The sequence below is a fragment of the Schistocerca piceifrons genome, chromosome X (assembly GCF_021461385.2).
Source record: "Schistocerca piceifrons isolate TAMUIC-IGC-003096 chromosome X, iqSchPice1.1, whole genome shotgun sequence".
Taxonomy (NCBI): Eukaryota; Metazoa; Arthropoda; class Insecta; order Orthoptera; family Acrididae; genus Schistocerca; species Schistocerca piceifrons.
In genome coordinates, this window is record NC_060149.1 from 124187642 (window position 1) to 124206407 (window position 18766).

General features: G+C 44.9%; 1 protein-coding gene across 1 annotated transcript in view; it reads left to right on the forward strand.

Moving 5' to 3' along the window:
* LOC124722209 (gamma-aminobutyric acid type B receptor subunit 2) overlaps positions 1-18766 on the forward strand; it is a 360835-nt gene that overhangs the window by 137822 nt on the left and 204247 nt on the right. The window contains exons 7-9 of the mRNA XM_047247405.1: positions 375-615; positions 832-954; positions 9532-9642. Coding sequence (XP_047103361.1) covers positions 375-615; positions 832-954; positions 9532-9642 — 475 coding nt within the window. The remainder of the gene's footprint in view (positions 1-374; positions 616-831; positions 955-9531; positions 9643-18766) is intronic.

An 18766-nucleotide genomic window follows, 5' to 3' on the forward strand; every position in this document is an offset into this window, starting at 1 on the left:
AATATTTACAATCTGGTTCGTTTGGTTATGACACTCACCTTGAAATTACATCGCTAGCTGAACTGCATTATTATACATCGATTTTAGTGCTCATTGACGTCGGTTTTTTGACAGCATGTCATGTGCAAACTATCAATGAAGAAAATTATTTGCCCCTGTTTTATTTACATAGAGATATAAATTAATTACAAGTGATTAGTTGGACAATGTGTAACTTTTGCATTTGCCGTATACCTCAAAATGTTCCCATGTCTCCATTTCTCTCCAGTATCCAGCTACAAATTTAAGACCATATTATATTACAGCATATAATGTAGTAACCAGGCTACGCTTCACAGTTTCCATTTATTCATCTATTTACCTTGCTTTAACAGGTATATAAAGATGTCGAGTCCATATCTAAACAACCTGATTATAATTGGATGTATGTTAACGTACAGCAGTGTCATATTTTTGGGACTGGACTCCACCTTAACCAGTGTTGAATCTTTTCCATACATTTGTACAGCGAGAGCGTGGCTTCTCATGGCTGGTTTTTCACTGGCATTTGGATCCATGTTTTCTAAGACCTGGAGGGTCCATTCAATATTTACTGACGTGAAGCTCAACAAGAAGGTAAATCAAAATTTCTACACCTTAGTATGATTTTTAAATACAGTGTTATCTATATTAGTATCACCTTTGATGGAGCTTACTTAGTTCAACTAGCACTCAGTGTCTTATGTTGGATTTTATAAACAATTAGACTTTACAGTGCAACCTGTGTTCATTATTATATTAAAACCATGCAATCTACAAATTACATAAATGTCTGGTCGATTCTCCTTACAGGTTATTAAGGACTATCAGCTCTTCATGGTAGTTGGTGTCCTCCTTGTTATCGACCTGGCAATAATGACGACTTGGCAGGTGACTGACCCATTCTACAGGGAAACCAAGACAATGGAGCCGTATGTAAGTGTCAACTCAGAAATCACTACAGGGAAATAAAATTAATTTTCACAACATGAAATATAATTTCAAAAATATTAGTACATCAGTACATTATCTATAAATGTAAGACTCAACTTCTATCGTTGTTAATCTTTGTCTCCATGGTTCTGTAAATTTTCAAAAGCTATCATTAAAAAACGTATCTTCAAGTATCTTCCTTAAGACATTGTACAGTGAACCGCGGAGAGTACTTAGCAAAATTATTAGTAGTTGCTTTTTATCTCTTTAAGTAGCCCAAAGAGAGAGGGGGGGGGGATAATTCATGTACGCCTACTACGCACACAAATCTCACTTATCTTGTCTTTGTGATGCTTATGAGGAATATTCGTGGATGTTTGACTGTTCTTCCTGAGATATGAGTACTAGTTCTCAAAATTCATCCCGTAGCGTTTCATGAGAAATGAAATTTACATTTACATCCTTCGATCTTTTGCACAATACTTTCGAATGGAATTAAAACATTCATAATTAGTATTTGACTTCCTGGCCATCCAGCCAATCGATTAATTTTTGGGTTTTCGGTCAGCTTTTATTACCTATTTTAACAACGGAACATATACAAATTTTAACGGATTCAATTCATTTTCTTTATCAGTTCGGTTAAAACCTTCACACATACACAGAACACACAGCACACATGCAGTAATGACACATTTGAAATCTACTTTCATGCCGGAAGTGGGATTCGTAATCGCAAGCCACTTTCGAGATGTCAACCTGCTAAAACAGACCGCTTATAATACTACAAGCAATTTCTTCACTCGCTTCTTCAGGACGACTTGACGAGGATCCCAAACATTCTAACATTCATTGGTGTTATATATGCCATACACCGTTAATATGATCAGTAGTATCTGAGATTATACACTGCCTGACAAAATAAACTTAAGCACCCATAAAATATGGTAGGATGTCAACGTAATTTCCTACACTGTACACATCATCGTCCGTATGTAAATGGTTAGACTTTTAATCCTCTGTGACAGGTAGAACGAACACCAAAGTACATTAGTGTTTAGTTTTGTTAGCACATCTGGTAGGGTATACAACAGGAGAGAACAGCGTTAGATGTTGAGTGATCTCTGTGAAGAATATGTGGATGACGTGTACTCGAGTGAGACAGCGTTATCAGCAAAATGGTTCAAATGGCTCTGACCACTATGGGACTTAAATGCTGAGGTCATCAGTCCCCTAGAACTTAGAACTACTTACACCTAACTAACCTGAGGACATCACACACATCCATGCCCGAGGCAGGTTCCAGACTGTAGCGCCTAGAACCGCTCGGCCACTCTGGCCGGCCGTTATCAGCACATGACAGTGTTTGGAAGGGACTTCATTGTGGGTCTCAATATTGCCGCCTGTTGGAGTCGTACAGTATCTAGATTTGTAGAGCTTTGATCTGGCAGTGGCCCGAAGTTGGGCTGTATGGGAACGTGAGAGCAGGCATATTGGTCGTCAAGTTGTCGGTTGATCACCACCGACCACCACAAGGTCGGACCGCCGTATTGTGCGCCACGCACATCGTAACACCTTCACATCTGCATCTGTCCTCCGATACCTCCCTGTAACATTGTGAGTCATACCACACTACTGGTCGAAGACTAGCAACAGTCGGAATAGGGAATTACCGACCCACACGTAGAGTGTGGTACCACCACAACACAAACGGCTTTAGCCGGGAAGCATGCACTGCTGATGAATGCTGTCGCATTGTATTCAGAGATGAATCCTGTACTACCCTGGAGGACCATCGTCGGCCACTATGGCTGTGGCCTGGAGAGAGGTCTCAGCCTTCCAATATTGTGGAGAGGCATATCGGTGTTACTTTTGGCACACGGTGAGGGGAGCCATCAGGTAAAACTTCACGTCACGCCGAGAAATGACTGATGGAACTGTGACCACACAGCGGTACATCACCGACATCCTGCGTCCTAATGTGTTAGCTCTCATAAGACAGTATGGTGGTGCTATTCTTTCAATAGGACAATGCTCGTCCACACATGGCACATGTCGTTATGATCAGTTTGCCTGAAGCTGAGGTACTGCCATGGCCTGCAAGATCTCAAGTTACGTCCCCGATAGAATATGCGTGGAATCAATTCGGACGTCCTCCACCCCAGTGCCACTATCGAGGGCATGAAGGACCAGTTACAACAGTTTTTGTATGTCCATCCTTTTAGCAGGAGGTCTCTGGGACGACAGCCGTTTACTATCGTGACTAACAAAAACACCTGCAGCCGTTCTTATGATTTTATTTTATTATGTCGCTACCAGTTTCAACCCTTCAGTGCCGTTTTTGATGCGGTACAGGTTGATATCATCCCCATGCATAACACATCAGTTGCCAGCATTTCTGGATACGCAGATAATATGTCAGAACTCCAGCCATCAACTGCTAACTTGGGGTCATTAAATGGGGTCCCTGGTACGTCTACCATTGTCTCCCACCCACAAACGATACAGAATCCCTCTGTTTTATAACGTACTACTGTCGGTTCGCCAACAGCACCCCACCAGCGATTTGCACCTTAAACAAGACAGTACACCACCCCATCGATTACAGAATCGCCGTGTGGTCTAGGGCGCCATGCAACGGTTCGCGCGGCTCCCCCCTCCCCCCCCCCTCCCCACGGAGGTTCAAGTCCTCCCGCCGGCATGGGTGTGCGTGTTGTCCTTAGCGTAGCATCATCAAGAGATTTGTGCTTGCCTTGGACTCGATTTTGAGCAAGCTCCGCTAAATAGACGACTGTACCTGAGTCGATAAGCATAATGCTGGCTCCTCGACTCGTTCCTCGTCTCGTGGAATTAAAGATAACTTGCGTCACCACAATCGTCAGGGCGTAAGAGGATGCCGCATGCTACATAGTAGATGTGTCTAATTCGATTTCTCATGAGTGAAAATCGCACCGTGAATTCCAATTAGAGCAGCCAGACATCCCAAGTACGAGAAGTTACCAGGTGAGATTCTCAGCGAATATTTCAGCTGGAAGTCTTGAAGATCACCTAACTGGACCACACATCTTACCAGTACCTTGGACTGTACACTCCCCTGAACTCATCCCTCATGACTTTTACCCCCGATGTTGCCTAAAGTCCCTCGTGTACTCAGCACCAGTATAATCAGTAACTGAGCTTATTGAGCGCATCTTTACCGCATTTGATACAATCAGAGGGGAGCGCAGAATCTTCTAAAGGATCAGACAAAACTTGTTTCGTCATTGAACATTTTGTAACGATGTTGGTCGTCGTCACATTGAATATTTATTCGAAAGTAGAGTAGCCACTGATTCGGTTTATAGTATTTGATTGGACTCTCCCCGCTTTTTCAATAAAAGTTTTCCAAACTATAGCAGTCTGGTATGGTGTTACATTTAACCTACCGAGTGCATAGTGCTGTAGAAACTTTATTTCACATTTCCAGCTATAGGTTCCTTTTATCAGAAGTTCCAAATTTCATCCCCTACAGTCTCCTACAATTTTAAAACATCATTCTGTTACATCCTGTGTGTACGAGGTCAACAAGTTGCACGTCATCAATCAACGTACGTCTTAAATACGTTCGCATTCGGGAGGACGACGGTTCAATCCCGTCTCCAGCCATCCTGATTTAGGTTTTCCGTGATTTCCCTAAATCGTTTCAGGCAAATGCCGGGATGGTTCCTTTGAAAGGGCACGGCCGATTTCCTTCCCCGTCCTTCCCTAACCCGAGCTTGCGCTCCGTCTCTAATGACCTCGTTGTCGACGGGACGTTAAACAACACTAACCTAACCTAACCTTAAATACGTCAGATGTGCAACCAAAAGCTAGTAGGACTTCTTACGCTACTATTACAGTTTTGTTCTTCAGGAAAGGCTTTCAGCTAAGTTCTGTTGGCAGAATTTGTTTCCATTATTCCGCATGGGTGATGAATTGTTGCAGACAGGTTTCCTACCAATCTGAAATGACACGTAACCGACGCTCCAGATCAATCCACAGTTTCACAGTGTGGTTTACGTCGTGGGTTTTAGCAGACCAGTTTAGCAAACCTAGTTGATTTCTTCGAACCCCCTTGCAGATATATCTTTCTGGGAAAGAAGGATTATCAGGCTGATATACAAAAGGTTCGATTCTACAATTTTAACATAGTGTCACAAATCTATTATTTTCTAAAATATTTTCATAGGCTCTCCGAGATCAAGCCAAGAAAACCAGTTATAGAGCATCGCACGACCTCCATCGAAATTCACTGTCGTTACCACACAGTCAGATACATCAAGCTTCCCTGAAGCTCACAGAAAGACATGTGAATGCCGTTACCAATTACTCAATAAAGCCTCCGTACACTGCTTTGCACATCAGTGACAACATCATAAAAAAAAGTTCCGTCGCCTCTCGACGGATCGTTTGGCCACTGACTGCCTTTAACGAAACTGCAAAGGACGTCCTCGGTAACTGTGGTGATCGGACGGGTGTTCATATCACCAGAGAAGATTCCCGGGTAGAGATAAAACCATAAGCTATTTTAATGAACATAAAATTAATTATTCACAACTAACGTCTACGGATGCAGCAAATTAGCTGAACACAAATAAGTGATCTTCTTCATCGGTAACTGATACTGAATAATTGTCTCTGAGAGTTCGTGTCTACTACAGTAACAGCTGAAGTAAATATTTTCGCGACAGACTTCAGTCATTGCAGAGTGCTTAATAGCAGAAGTCTAGATTCACGCAGACCAAGTCGTGGACGGCAATCTTTGGACACAAACTACTAAAATCATAAACAAACCAACAGTACCACGTCCTGATGTCCATTATCAACGGGGGTCCAATGTCGGAGGGGTGGCTGTTTGTTGTGGTTTACAGAAACCTAACTTGCAGGATGGTGTGGCGGCTGGAACTGCTGGCTCCAAGGCTCGGTAGCTGCCTAAAAACTGCTGGCACGAGACAACGCAAAAGCAAGTAGTGCAGTGATCGGCGTGCCTCTAGTGACGATACAAAATGTCGTCTGTATATTTATCAGACGCCGCTCGTCTTTGCAGTGTCCACCAGAGTTGTACAAGAAAACAAACCGTTGTCACTGTTGTTGTCATCCGGGAATGTTTACATGTGGTTTCCCGTAGTAGTCTTTCCTTTAGGACTCAACCCGCCGGACGTGCTTGAGTTGCCAATGGACAGTGTGTCACAATACAGCAGTAATATACACTCCTGGAAATTGAAATAAGAACACCGTGAATTCATTGTCCCAGGAAGGGGAAACTTTATTGACACATTCCTGGGTTCAGATACATCACATGATCACACTGACAGAACCACAGGCACATAGACACAGGCAACAAAGCATGCACAATGTCGGCACTAATACAGTGTATATCCACCTTTCGCAGCAATGCAGGCTGCTATTCTCCCATGGAGACGATCGTAGAGATGCTGGATGTAGTCCTGTGGAACGGCTTGCCATGCCATTTCCACCTGGCGACTCAGTTGGACCAGCGTTCGTGCTGGACGTGCAGACCGCGTGAGACGACGCTTCATCCAGTCCCAAACATGCTCAATGGGGGACAGATCCGGAGATCTTGCTGGCCAGGGTAGTTGACTTACACCTTCTAGAGCACGTTGGGTGGCACGGGATACATGCGGACGTGCATTGTCCTGTTGGAACAGCAAGTTCCCTTGCCGGTCTAGGAATGGTAGAACGATGGGTTCGATGACGGTTTGGATGTACCGTGCACTATTCAGTGTCCCCTCGACGATCACCAGTGGTGTACGGCCAGTGTAGGAGATCGCTCCCCACACCATGATGCCGGGTGTTGGCCCTGTGTGCCTCGGTCGTATGCAGTCCTGATTGTGGCGCTCACCTGCACGGCGCCAAACACGCATACGACCATCATTGGCACCAAGGCAGAAGCGACTCTCATCGCTGAAGACGACACGTCTCCATTCGTCCCTCCATTCACGCCTGTCGCGATACCACTGGAGGCGGGCTGCACGATGTTGGGGCGTGAGCGGAAGACGGCCTAACGGTGTGCGGGACCGTAGCCCAGCTTCATGGAGACGGTTGCGAATGGTCCTCGCCGATACCCCAGGAGCAACAGTGTCCCTAATTTGCTGGGAAGTGGCGGTGCGGTCCCCTACGGCACTGCGTAGGATCCTACGGTCTTGGCGTGCATCCGTGCGTCGCTGCGGTCCGGTCCCAGGTCGACGGGCACGTGCACCTTCCGCCGACCACTGGCGACAACATCGATGTACTGTGGAGATCTCACGCCCCACGTGTTGAGCAATTCGGCGGTACGTCCACCCGGCCTCCCGCATGCCCACTATACGCCCTCGCTCAAAGTCCGTCAACTGCACATAAGGTTCACGTCCACACTGTCGCGGCATGCTACCAGTGTTAAAGACTGCGATGGAGCTCCGTATGCCACGGCAAACTGGCTGACACTGACGGCGGCGGTGCACAAATGCTGCGCAGCTAGCGCCATTCGACGGCCAACACCGCGGTTCCTGGTGTGTCCGCTGTGCCGTGCGTGTGATCATTGCTTGTACAGCCCTCTCGCAGTGCCCGGAGCAAGTATGGTGGGTCTGACACACCGGTGTCAATGTGTTCTTTTTTCCATTTCCAGGAGTGTAGTAGTTGACACACAAATGTGATGACTGGCTTGTACACTTCAGACTGAGAGAGTTAATGCAGTAAAGTGATTTTATTTGTTTTTGTGAGATTCGTGGTCCGAATTCCGTCCACCCACCCAGATTTTAGTTTCCCGTGTTTTCCGTAAATCTATTACGGTGAACACCAGGATGGTTACATTGAAAAGATCAGGATCGATTTCCTTCCCTGTCCTTTCTAAATCTGAGGCTGCGCTTCGTATTTAATAATCTCAATGAGCGAGGCAGTATAGTGGTCAGACACTGAACTCGTATTCGGAAGTGTGGCATTTCAAAGCCACATCCATGTATCCTATTTTAGATTTTCTGTGATTTCCTAAATTGTTTAAGACAAATTGTGAGATGGTTTCTTAGAAAAGTCATGGTCGAGTTCCTTCCACAATATGAGTTTGTACTTCATCTCTATTGATCCTGCCGTCGATAGGACGTTAAGCCCTAACCTTCCTTCTTTATTAGTCTAATAAGTTCGTCATCGGTGGAATGTTATATCATAAGTTTTCTTCTTTCCTTCCGTCCTCCATACACATCACTTTAGAGAGTCGGGGCATTTCTTCTTTTCGTGAGCATTAATGCCATCTAGGATGACCTCTACTGTGTTCGAAATTTGGCAATTTCTTTTATTCAACTTTGCGGCCCGATGCTCTTCCTGTTGCCGTAGTCGTCAGTTACCTTAGTCAGGGACGTAGTGTGTACAACCTCTCTGTGAACTGAGTAAAGTTTGTCGATTTGTGTGACAGTATTTACTAAAGAAAGGACCGAGTCTTTCGTTACTAAGTAGTTAACATGGTGCGTAGATAAATTTAGTTAGTCAATAGTATTGTAGTAATTAGTAAATTAGCTGGAAAGTATTTCTCTGAAAACAATTTTTTAAATAAAATTATAGCAAAATACTTATTACAAACAAATGAAATACTGTTGTTTGCTTTACGCACATCGTCAATAAATAAATAAATCTGTATAAGTGTAGGTATTAACATGTTACTGTATGGGTCTCTATTTTTTCATGTTTTGGGACTAAATATTATAGAATCCAGATTTCCTGGACTCATCACTGAATTATCAATTGTCCCTTGTATTATATCCAGAGGCAATCTCATATCTTGAAAGATCATACGCCATACCATAACATCACCCGTTCTCGCAGTTAAGATGTCCCTCAGTGAGCCTCTGGTTTTCGCTATTCCCAGGGTGTATCAGTACCGATTTTAGGTTACCATCTGCGCCCAAACACCATGAAGCTTCGTCACTTAACGCTGGTCAAAACCATTATGCATACAGTCATACCAATTTCTCAGTAGAGAAGAGCGAAAAATCTATCATTGTTGATAGATTATGCCTAACGAACTCTTGGGGGACACATCATGTTGCACAGAAAGTTGCGATATTGCGCTGGTCAATGCAGCTGCTTAACAACGTCACTAAACGTCTTTAGTTGGTGAACGCGACGACCTCTGTTCCTTTCTTCTGAGCTTGTTCCAGTATACTGAAACCACTCACTCTGTCGTTGCACTCTGTAACCCGAATGACCCAAGAAGTGGTAAATTTGCTGGAATCTAAGCATGTTCCCCAATTACTACAAAACGACCTCGTTCAAAAATGTTACTAGTTGATACAAAAAATTGGCCAGAGTGAGTTCGCTGCATATTTACACGGACGACTGCAATGTAATGGCCTTTTCAACCGATGTTTCCCGATTATTATACGCTCATTGGATCATAAGGATCATAAGGATCATAAATTCCATGTAAGTTGTTTTTATTGGTGTACTTTTATTTCAGATGACAGTACGTTTCTGTGCGCAGTTTTGTCAATAGGTGTGGAGAAAAAAATGATAGTATCGTTGAAGTAGTATAAAGTACACTTTGACTAACCATATTGTTTTCTTGATTCGCAGCCGCACCCGTCGAGTGAAGATATACTTATAGTTCCGGAAAACGAATATTGTCAGAGCGAAAGAATGACGGTATTCGTTGGCTCGATTTACGCTTACAAAGGTCTTCTAATGGTAAGTACACTTAAAACTTCATTGAAATACTCGTTGTTGTTGTTGTTCTAAGTTATTACTTTAATCACAAACGAAACAGTTTCAATTTCTTGAAATTCATTGTTCCCAGTGTTAATGGAACTATGAGGCTAACATAGTCATGTGCGTTTCTAGAGTGAAGGGTCGCCCTGTGCTTCCGTTTTCCTCCGTCATCCACTGATGTCAGGATGCAGACGACCTGTCGAGCTTGTGAATAAGTACTTGCCTATCACTTTGTCTGTACAGAATTCCAGTAACACGGTATCCATTCCAATAAATACTATATTTATCATTCCTCGCAGCATCCTCTGTACCACGTCTACATCTACATATATAATCCGCAAGCGGCCTTGTACCACCACTAGTCACTTCCTTTCCTATTCCACTCGTAAATATGGCGAGGCAAAAACGATTGTCTGTCTGCTTCCGTTCTAGCCCTAATTCTCTTGTATTTGTGATCCTTACGCGAAATGTTCGTTGGCGGCAGTAGAATCGTTCTGCAGTCAACTGAAAGTGCTGGTTTTCTGTTTTTTTTTTTTTTTTTTTTTTTTTAATAGCGTTTCGCGTAAGAGACGTCATCTTCCCACCAGGGCTCCAGGGATTCCCATTTGAGTTCACGAAGCATCTCAGTAATACTTGCGTGCTGATCGAACGTATCGGTACAAATGTAACAGCACGCCGCAGAATTACTTTTATGTCTTCCTGCAATCCGACCTGGTGCGGATCCCAAACACTCGAGCAGTACTCAAGTATGGATCACACTAGCGTTCAATAGGCGGTTGCCTTTGCAGATGAACCACACTTTCCCAAACCTCTCCCAGAAACCGAAGTCAATCATTCGCCTTTCCTACCACCGTACTTACATGATCGTTCCAAACCATATCGCTCTGCAACGTTCCACCTAGATATTTAATCGACGTGATTGTGTCAAGCAGCACACTGCTAATGCTCTGTTCGAACATTACGGGATTGTTTTTATTACTTATCCGCATTAGCTTAGATTTTTCTGCACTTAGGCCAAGCTGCCATTCATCACAGCAACTACGAGGGTCACTCCAAAAGAAATGCACACTGTTTTTTTAAAAAATCCATCTTTTATTCTACATGTTTGAAAGTTTTACAGTGTGTAGATACATCCTTTAGGAACAATATTTTCATTTCTCCACATAATTTCCATCCTTCTCAACTGCCTTACGCCATCTTGGAACCAGCGCGTGTATACCCGCACGGTAAAATTCTGGACCGACCTGTTGGAGCCACTGTTTGGCAGCGTGCACAAGAGAGTCTTCATCTTCAAACCTTGTTCCACTAAGAGAGTCTTTCAGTTACCCAAAAAGATGATAGTCACATGGAGCCAGGTCAGGACTGTAAGTCGGGTGTTTCAGTGTTGTCAATCCGAGTTTTGTGATGGCTTCCATGGTTTTTTGAGTGACATGTGGCCGTGCATTGTCGTGCAACAGCAAAACATCCGGTTTTTGCCGATGTGGTCGAACACGACTCTGTCGAGCTTGAAGTTTGCATCCGAATTTATGGTGGTTCCACTTGGCATGATGTCCTCAAGCAAGAGTCCTTCGGAATCGATAAACACCGTAGCAGAAGGTGTGTTTTGAATTTTTTTTCTTGGGTGCATTTGCATGATGCCACTCCACTGATTGCTTCTTTGTCTCTGGTGAAAAATGATGGAGCCATGTTTCATCACCTGTCACAATTCTTCCAAGACATTCATCTCCACCATTTTCGTACTGTTCCAAAATTTCGCTGCATACCATTTTTCTTGTATCTTTGTGAACCACTGTCAACATCCTGGGAACCCACCTGGCACAAAACTTTTTTAACGACAACGCTTTCAGTATTCTGGAAACACTTCCTTCCCAAATCCCAACTAGCGTGACAATTCCTTCACTATGATGCGTCTGTCAGCAGTCACCAATTCGTTAACTCTGTGCACATTGTCTGGAGTGTGTGCAGTACGAGGCCTGCCGCTGCGAGGACAATCCTCAATATTGCCGTGCCCGCTTTCATCACGTAACCTGCTTTCCCACCGATTAACTGTACTGCGATCGACAGCAGCATCTCCACACATCTTTTTCAACCTCTTGTGGATGTTTCCCACTGTCTCGTTTTCACAGCACAGGAATTCTTTGACAGCACGTTGCTTCTGACGAACGTCAAGTGTAGCAGCCATCTTGAAGACATGCTGTGACGGAGCCACTCACGGGAACAGGTTGAACTAAGTTTGAAAACAAGCGGGAAGGATGTATCTACACACTGTAAAACTTTCACACATGCAGAATGAAAACTGTATTTTTACAAAAATAGTGTGCATTTCTTTTGGAGTAAGCCTCGTAGAAATTTTGCCTAAGTCATCTTGTATCATCCTACAGTCAGTCACTTCCGACTCCTTCCCGTACACCACAGCATCATCAGCAAACAACCACATATTGCTGTCCTCCTTGTCCGCCAAATTATTTATGTAAATAGAAAATAATAGCCGTCGTATCACACTCGCCGGTGCACTCCTGACGATACCCTTGTCTCTGACGAACATTCATTGTCGAGGAAAACCTACTGCATTCTGTTACTTCATAATTCTTCAAGCCACACACATATCTGGGAACATATTCTGTATATTCGTTCCTTGGCAGTGGGATAGGGTGTCAAACGCTTGCCGAATATCTAGAAATATGAAATTTGCCTGTTGGGCTTCACCCATACCTCGCACGATATCATGTGAGAAAAGGGCAATCTGAGTTTCGTACGAGCGATGCTTTCTAAAACCGTGGTGACTTGTGGACAGAAGCTTTTCCGTCTCAAGAATTCTTAAATTCGAACTGAGAATATGTTCAAGAATTCTGCAGCAAACCGATGTTAAGGATATTCGTCTGTTATTTTGCGGGCCCATACTAAAGAGTCTGTCTACACTACGCCTGTCCGTCCTCTGCTAGAGTAAGATGGGGTGCATGGGATCATTACCAGAGAGGATTGACGGAAGACGTCGAAAAATTCCAAAGGAAGCAGCTCGTTTTGTATTATCGCGAAATAGGAGAGAAAGTCACGGATATGATAAGCGAGCTCGGGTGTTAAACATTAAAACAAAGTCGTTTCTAGTTCCGGCGAAATATTTTCATGAAATTTCAGTCACTAATTTCTTCTATTGATCATTTTATTGTCGCTAGCCTACGTAGGAAGGAATACAATAAGAGAAATCAGAGCTCGTACAGAAAACCTGAACTGTTCACTTTTCCACGCAGTTTTAGAGTGGAACGATAGAGAAATAGTTTGAAGGTGGTTTGAAGAACCCTCTGACATGCTCTTCAGTGTGAACGGCAGAGTAGGCATGCACATCGCTATGTAGATGTCGCTTGGGACTTTGCGCTGGTAGAGAGATTCGCGATACGTGCGAGTTAAGTAAGGGGCTAGTGACGTAGAGTTGTTGTTGTTGTTGTGGTCTTCACTCCTGAGACTGGTTTGATGCAGCTCTCCATGCTACTCTATCCTGTGCAAGCTTCTTCATTTCCCAGTACTTACTGCAACCTACATCCTTCTGAATCTGCTTAATGTATTCATCTCTTGGTCTCCCTATACGATTTTTACCCTCCACGCTGCCCTCCAATGCTAAATTTGTGATCCCTTGATGCCTCAGAACATGCCCTACCAACCGGTCCCTTCTTCTTGTCAAGTTGTGCCACAAACTCCTCTTCTCCCCTATTCTATTCAATACCTCCTCATCAGTTACGTGATCTACCCATCTAATCTTCAGCATTCTTCTGTAGCACCACATTTCGAAAGCTTCTATTCTCTTCCTGTCCAAACTATTTATCGTCCATGTTTCACTTCCATACATGGCTATACGCCATACAAATGCTTTCAGAAACGACTTCCTGACACTTAAATCAATACTCGGTGTTAACAAATTCCTCTCCTTCAGAAACGCTTTCCTTGCCATTGCCAGTCTACATTTTATATCCTCTCTACTTCAACCATCATCAGTTATTTTGCTCCCCAAATAGCAAAACTCATTTACTACTTTAAGCGTCTCATTTCCTAATCTAATTCCCTCAGCATCACCCGACTTAATTCGACTACATTCCATGATCCTCGTTTTGCTTCTGTTGATGTTCATCTTATATCCTCCTTTCAAGACACTGTCCATTCCGTTCGACTGCTCTTCCAAGTCCTTTGCTATCTCTGACAGAATAACAATGTCATCGGCGAATCTCAAAGTTTTTATTTCTTCTCCATGGATTGTAATACCTACTCCGAATTTTTCTTTTGTTTCCTTTACTGCTTGCTCAATATACCGATTGAATAACATCGGGGAGAGGCTACAACCCTGTCTCACTCCCTTCCCAACCACTGCTTCCCTTTCATACCCCTAGACTCCTATAACTGCCATCTGGTTCCTGTACAAATTGTAAATAGCCTTTCGCTCCCTGTATTTTACCCCTGCCACCTTTATAGTTTGAAAGAGAGTATTCCAGTCAACATTGTCAAAAGCTTTCTCTAAGTCTACAAATGCTAGAAAGGTAGGCTTGCCTTTCCTTAATCTTTCCTCTAAGATAAGGCGTAAGGTCAGTATTGCCTCACGTGTTCCAACATTTTTACGGAATCCAAACTGATCTTCCCCGAGGTCGACTTCTACCAGTTTTTCCATTCGTCTGTAAAGAATTCGCGTTAGTATTTTGCAGCTGTGACTTATTAAACTGATAGTTCGGTAATTCTCACATCTGTGAACACCTGCTTTCTTTGGGATTTGAATTATTATATTCTTCTTGAAGTCTGGGGATATTTCGTCTGTGTCATACATCTTGCTCACCAGATGGTAGAGTTTTGTCACGACTGTCTCTCCCAAGGCCGTCAGAAGTTCTAATGGAATGTTGTCTACTCCCGGGGCCTTGTTTCGACTCAGGTACTCTTTGTAAAACCGAACTGGGCTTCCATCCGCACCCAGCGCCTTATTTGTTTTCAACTCTTTCAGTTGCTTCTCTACGCCAAGAATTCCTATTACTATCCCCTCCACACGGGAGGACCCTGAACTTTCTACACAGCTACCATGTGTCATCTACGAAAATGTTCCTCGGAGACAGGGATGAAACATTAGTGAAAAGTCTTGGACATCGATTACTGTCTCTTAATGGAGAAGTTTAAAACGTAGCAGACGCCGGCCTTCAAAGCCTTCATTACATGATTCATTATCAAAAAACTGTTTCCAATCTGCCGCTGTTCCACACCCAGCAAGTTTCGGCGATTTCACGCGTTAGTAATCCAGATTTTCGAGGAGTGGAAGCGGCGGACGGCGTCCTCGGGCATAGGGAGAAAGCGCGCGCCTCCAGCGGCCGGAACAATGGAGCGCAAGAAAGTGACAGCCTGACAGACGCGGGAAAGGCGCGACGACTTGCCGCGGGTCAACGGTCGCCGCCAGCCAACCAGCCGACGCGGCCGCGGCGCGCTCTAGGTGCGCGTCAACGGCTCACTCCCTCGCGCATAGCCAATAGCACAGAGGAGCTCGACTCACTGCTCGCCATTAGTTAGCGTGGGATTAACCCACACAGTCGCCGACGAAGCTTCCGCATTCGCTCTTTCACTATAGTTGGCCATAACATCCGCTGTTACCATGCGCGTGTTATTATACCGGCGAATAACGACTTTAATTGTACACAGAAAACTTTCCATTATACGGGTTACTGTGGACCTGAGATTGCACGTATGACCAAATACCCGAAAAATCCAAAATACACGTTTTTCTTACTGGAAACTGCTGTTAACTGTATTTACAAAACATGCTAAATGTGGACACGTTTTGCCTTTGGTGCCACGCAGATTGTACACTATGTGATCAAAGGTATCCGGACATCCTCAAAAACCTATGTTTTTCATATTAGGTTGCCACCTGCTGCCAGGTACTCCATATCAGCGACCTCAGTAGTCATCAGACATCGTGAGAGAGTAGAATGGAGCGCTCCGCGGAAGTCGCGGATTTCGAACGTGATGATGATGATGATGATGATGATGATGGGTTTGTGGGGCGCTCAACTGCGCGGTCATCAGCACCCGTACGAAGTCCCAATTTTATCACAGTCAATTTTCTTTTCACAGTCCAATCTAGTCTCTCTCACAAATGATGATGATGATGATGATGATGAAACGATAAGGACAACACAAACACCCAGTCCCCGGGCTGAGAAAATCCCAAACTCGGCCGGGAATCGAACCTGGGACCCCGTGATCCGGAGTCAGCAACGCTAGCACCTTTTTTTTTCTCATTTTGTTCTATCGTTCGTTGACTTTGTTCATGGTGGGCGTCCGATGACACTAGTTCAGGTCGTTCGTTGATCTGTTCACTCAGTTTTTTGTTACAGAGGGTAACTAAACCCTCTGACCGAACACGCTGAGCTACCGTGCCGGCTACTGCTAGACCACGAGCTGCGGATGACTTCGACGTGGTCAGGTGATTAGGTGTCACTTGTGTCACACGTCTTTACGAGAGATTTCCGCACTCCTAAACATCCCTAGGTCCACTGTTTACGATGTGATAGTGAAGTGGAAACGTGAAGGGACACGTACAGGACACAGTTTCAACCTGCCAGAAAGTTTCATATCGGCGCACTTTCGGCTGCAGAGTGAAAATCTCATTCTGGAAACATCCCCCAGGCTGTGGCTTAGCCATTTCTGCGCAATATCCTTTCTTTCAGGAGTACTAGTTCTGGAAGTTCGCAGGAGAGCTTCTGTAAAGTTTGGAATGTAGGAGACGAGGCCTCCATAACTTACTCATCGCAATCGAAAACGTGTAAAATACACACCATAACAAGAATGATAGTTATTCTCATGACATTTTATACGTTGACTTTGCCAACTCACACCCAAATGGAAACCTCGAGCTATGCTAGAGATAAGTCTGTCATCATAACCTACATTCGAAAAAAGAAAAACATAAAAGCGAAATAAATCTTATCAGTATTCTGTTCTATCACAGTTTTTGCACGTTTGACGTCACACAATACAACAGTGCGACAGTTCAAAGCCGGCGTTCCGTGTCGATAGGCCCCAGCGACTCAATAATTGAAATATCTATGTATGCTTCCTGATACACTAACGTTAGTGAAAATTAAAACGCCCAAAGAATGGTCACTGTTGTATCGTAACTCAGAGGATGTGCAGAACATTACACCATAAATGAGTTATTAAGACTACAGACAGATGGCGTACCCTTAGGCTCAGTAGCATTTTCTCTCATGTGTGTGGAAATGTTACCATTATGCAAAACTCAGTCAAAATGAAAACGTGAAATGCCAGTATGCTTCGTCGACGTCAAAAAGGTTCAATACCAGCACGTGGGTGGATCTCCGCAACATGCATTTGTCTTACAATAACACTTCGACTCGTGCTGGCCATGCAGCTACGTCAGTGATATGTGTATGTGACCCAATGGACAGAAGAATGCTGCATGTAGCACAAATCGGACACGGGATCACGATACAAGAGCAAAGAACATTATTACCGTCATATTATATAACTGGCCGTAATGTACCATAATGCTTCGTCCGCAGTGGTGGTTCGAAAGAGATACACTGAAAAGGATGTGGACCTATCTTCTTCGAAGGTTCGGTGCCGCCTGCTGGTGGCATTGAAACCAGTACATCAAGTAGCATCTCCAGAAACCACAAGCACATCATACTGCAGTAGGCAGATGAACACTGTTGCTGATATGCCGACTGGCGACCTACTGTGTTTCGATGAGCCCTGCTTCAGTCTCTCTTACACTGATGGCCGCTTATGTGTTAAATCATCGGAAAATTGCTGCTGTCGGGGTACGAAAAAGACGAATATGTCCCTCTTTAAACAACTCTGACAGAAAATGGGGAACCGACTGGCTCAATCCTCATGCTGCCTTCTCACCAAATATTTTAGCAAACAAATATATTCGAGCTCTTTTAAAACAGAACATTCTAAAATCTTTTACCCAATCTCTCTTTGTATTTAAGCCTTCATACGCAGCATGTCCCCCTCACAGCCACTCTCTCTTCCACTGACTCCTTTTTCTCCCATTGATTTACTGTGTATCCCATTGCTACTCTCTCCTCTCTCACTTACACTGCCTCCTTTTGTCTTTCTTTCCCGCAGACACTGTCTCCACCATACATCAAAAATTCGGGGCGGTCCGACTTACTTTCTCCCCTCTACCCACGCGTCTAAAATTTCGGTTCAAAATACCTAAATGTTTAAGTTCGCAAGTCTGGGAGGGACCAGCCCCCCAAACTTATACACTCCTGGAAATGGAAAAAAGAACACATTGACACCGGTGTGTCAGACCCACCATACTTGCTCCGGACACTGCGAGAGGGCTGTAGAAGCAATGATCACACGCACGGCACAGCGGACACACCAGGAACCGCGGTGTTGGCCGTCGAATGGCGCTAGCTGCGCAGCATTTGTGCACCGCCGCCGTCAGTGTCAGCCAGTTTACCGTGGCATACGGAGCTCCATCGCAGTCTTTAACACTGGTAGCATGCCGCGACAGCGTGGATGTGAACCGTATGTGCAGTTGACGGACTTTGAGCGAGGGCGTATAGTGGGCATGCGGGAGGCCGGGTGGACGTACCGCCGAATTGCTCAACACGTGGGGCGTGAGGTCTCCACAGTACATCGATGTTGTCGCCAGTGGTCGGCGGAAGGTGCACGTGCCCGTCGACCTGGGACCGGACCGCAGCGACGCACGGATGCACGCCAAGACCGTAGGATCCTACGCAGTGCCGTAGGGGACCGCACCGCCACTTCCCAGCAAATTAGGGACACTGTTGCTCCTGGGGTATCGGCGAGGACCATTCGCAACCGTCTCCATGAAGCTGGGCTACGGTCCCGCACACCGTTAGGCCGTCTTCCGCTCACGCCCCAACATCGTGCAGCCCGCCTCCAGTGGTGTCGCGACAGGCGGGAATGGAGGGACGAATGGAGACGTGTCGTCTTCAGCGATGAGAGTCGCTTCTGCCTTGGTGCCAATGATGGTCGTATGCGTGTTTGGCGTCGTGCAGGTGAGCGCCACAATCAGGACTGCATACGACCGAGGCACACAGGGCCAACACCCGGCATCATGGTGTGGGGAGCGATC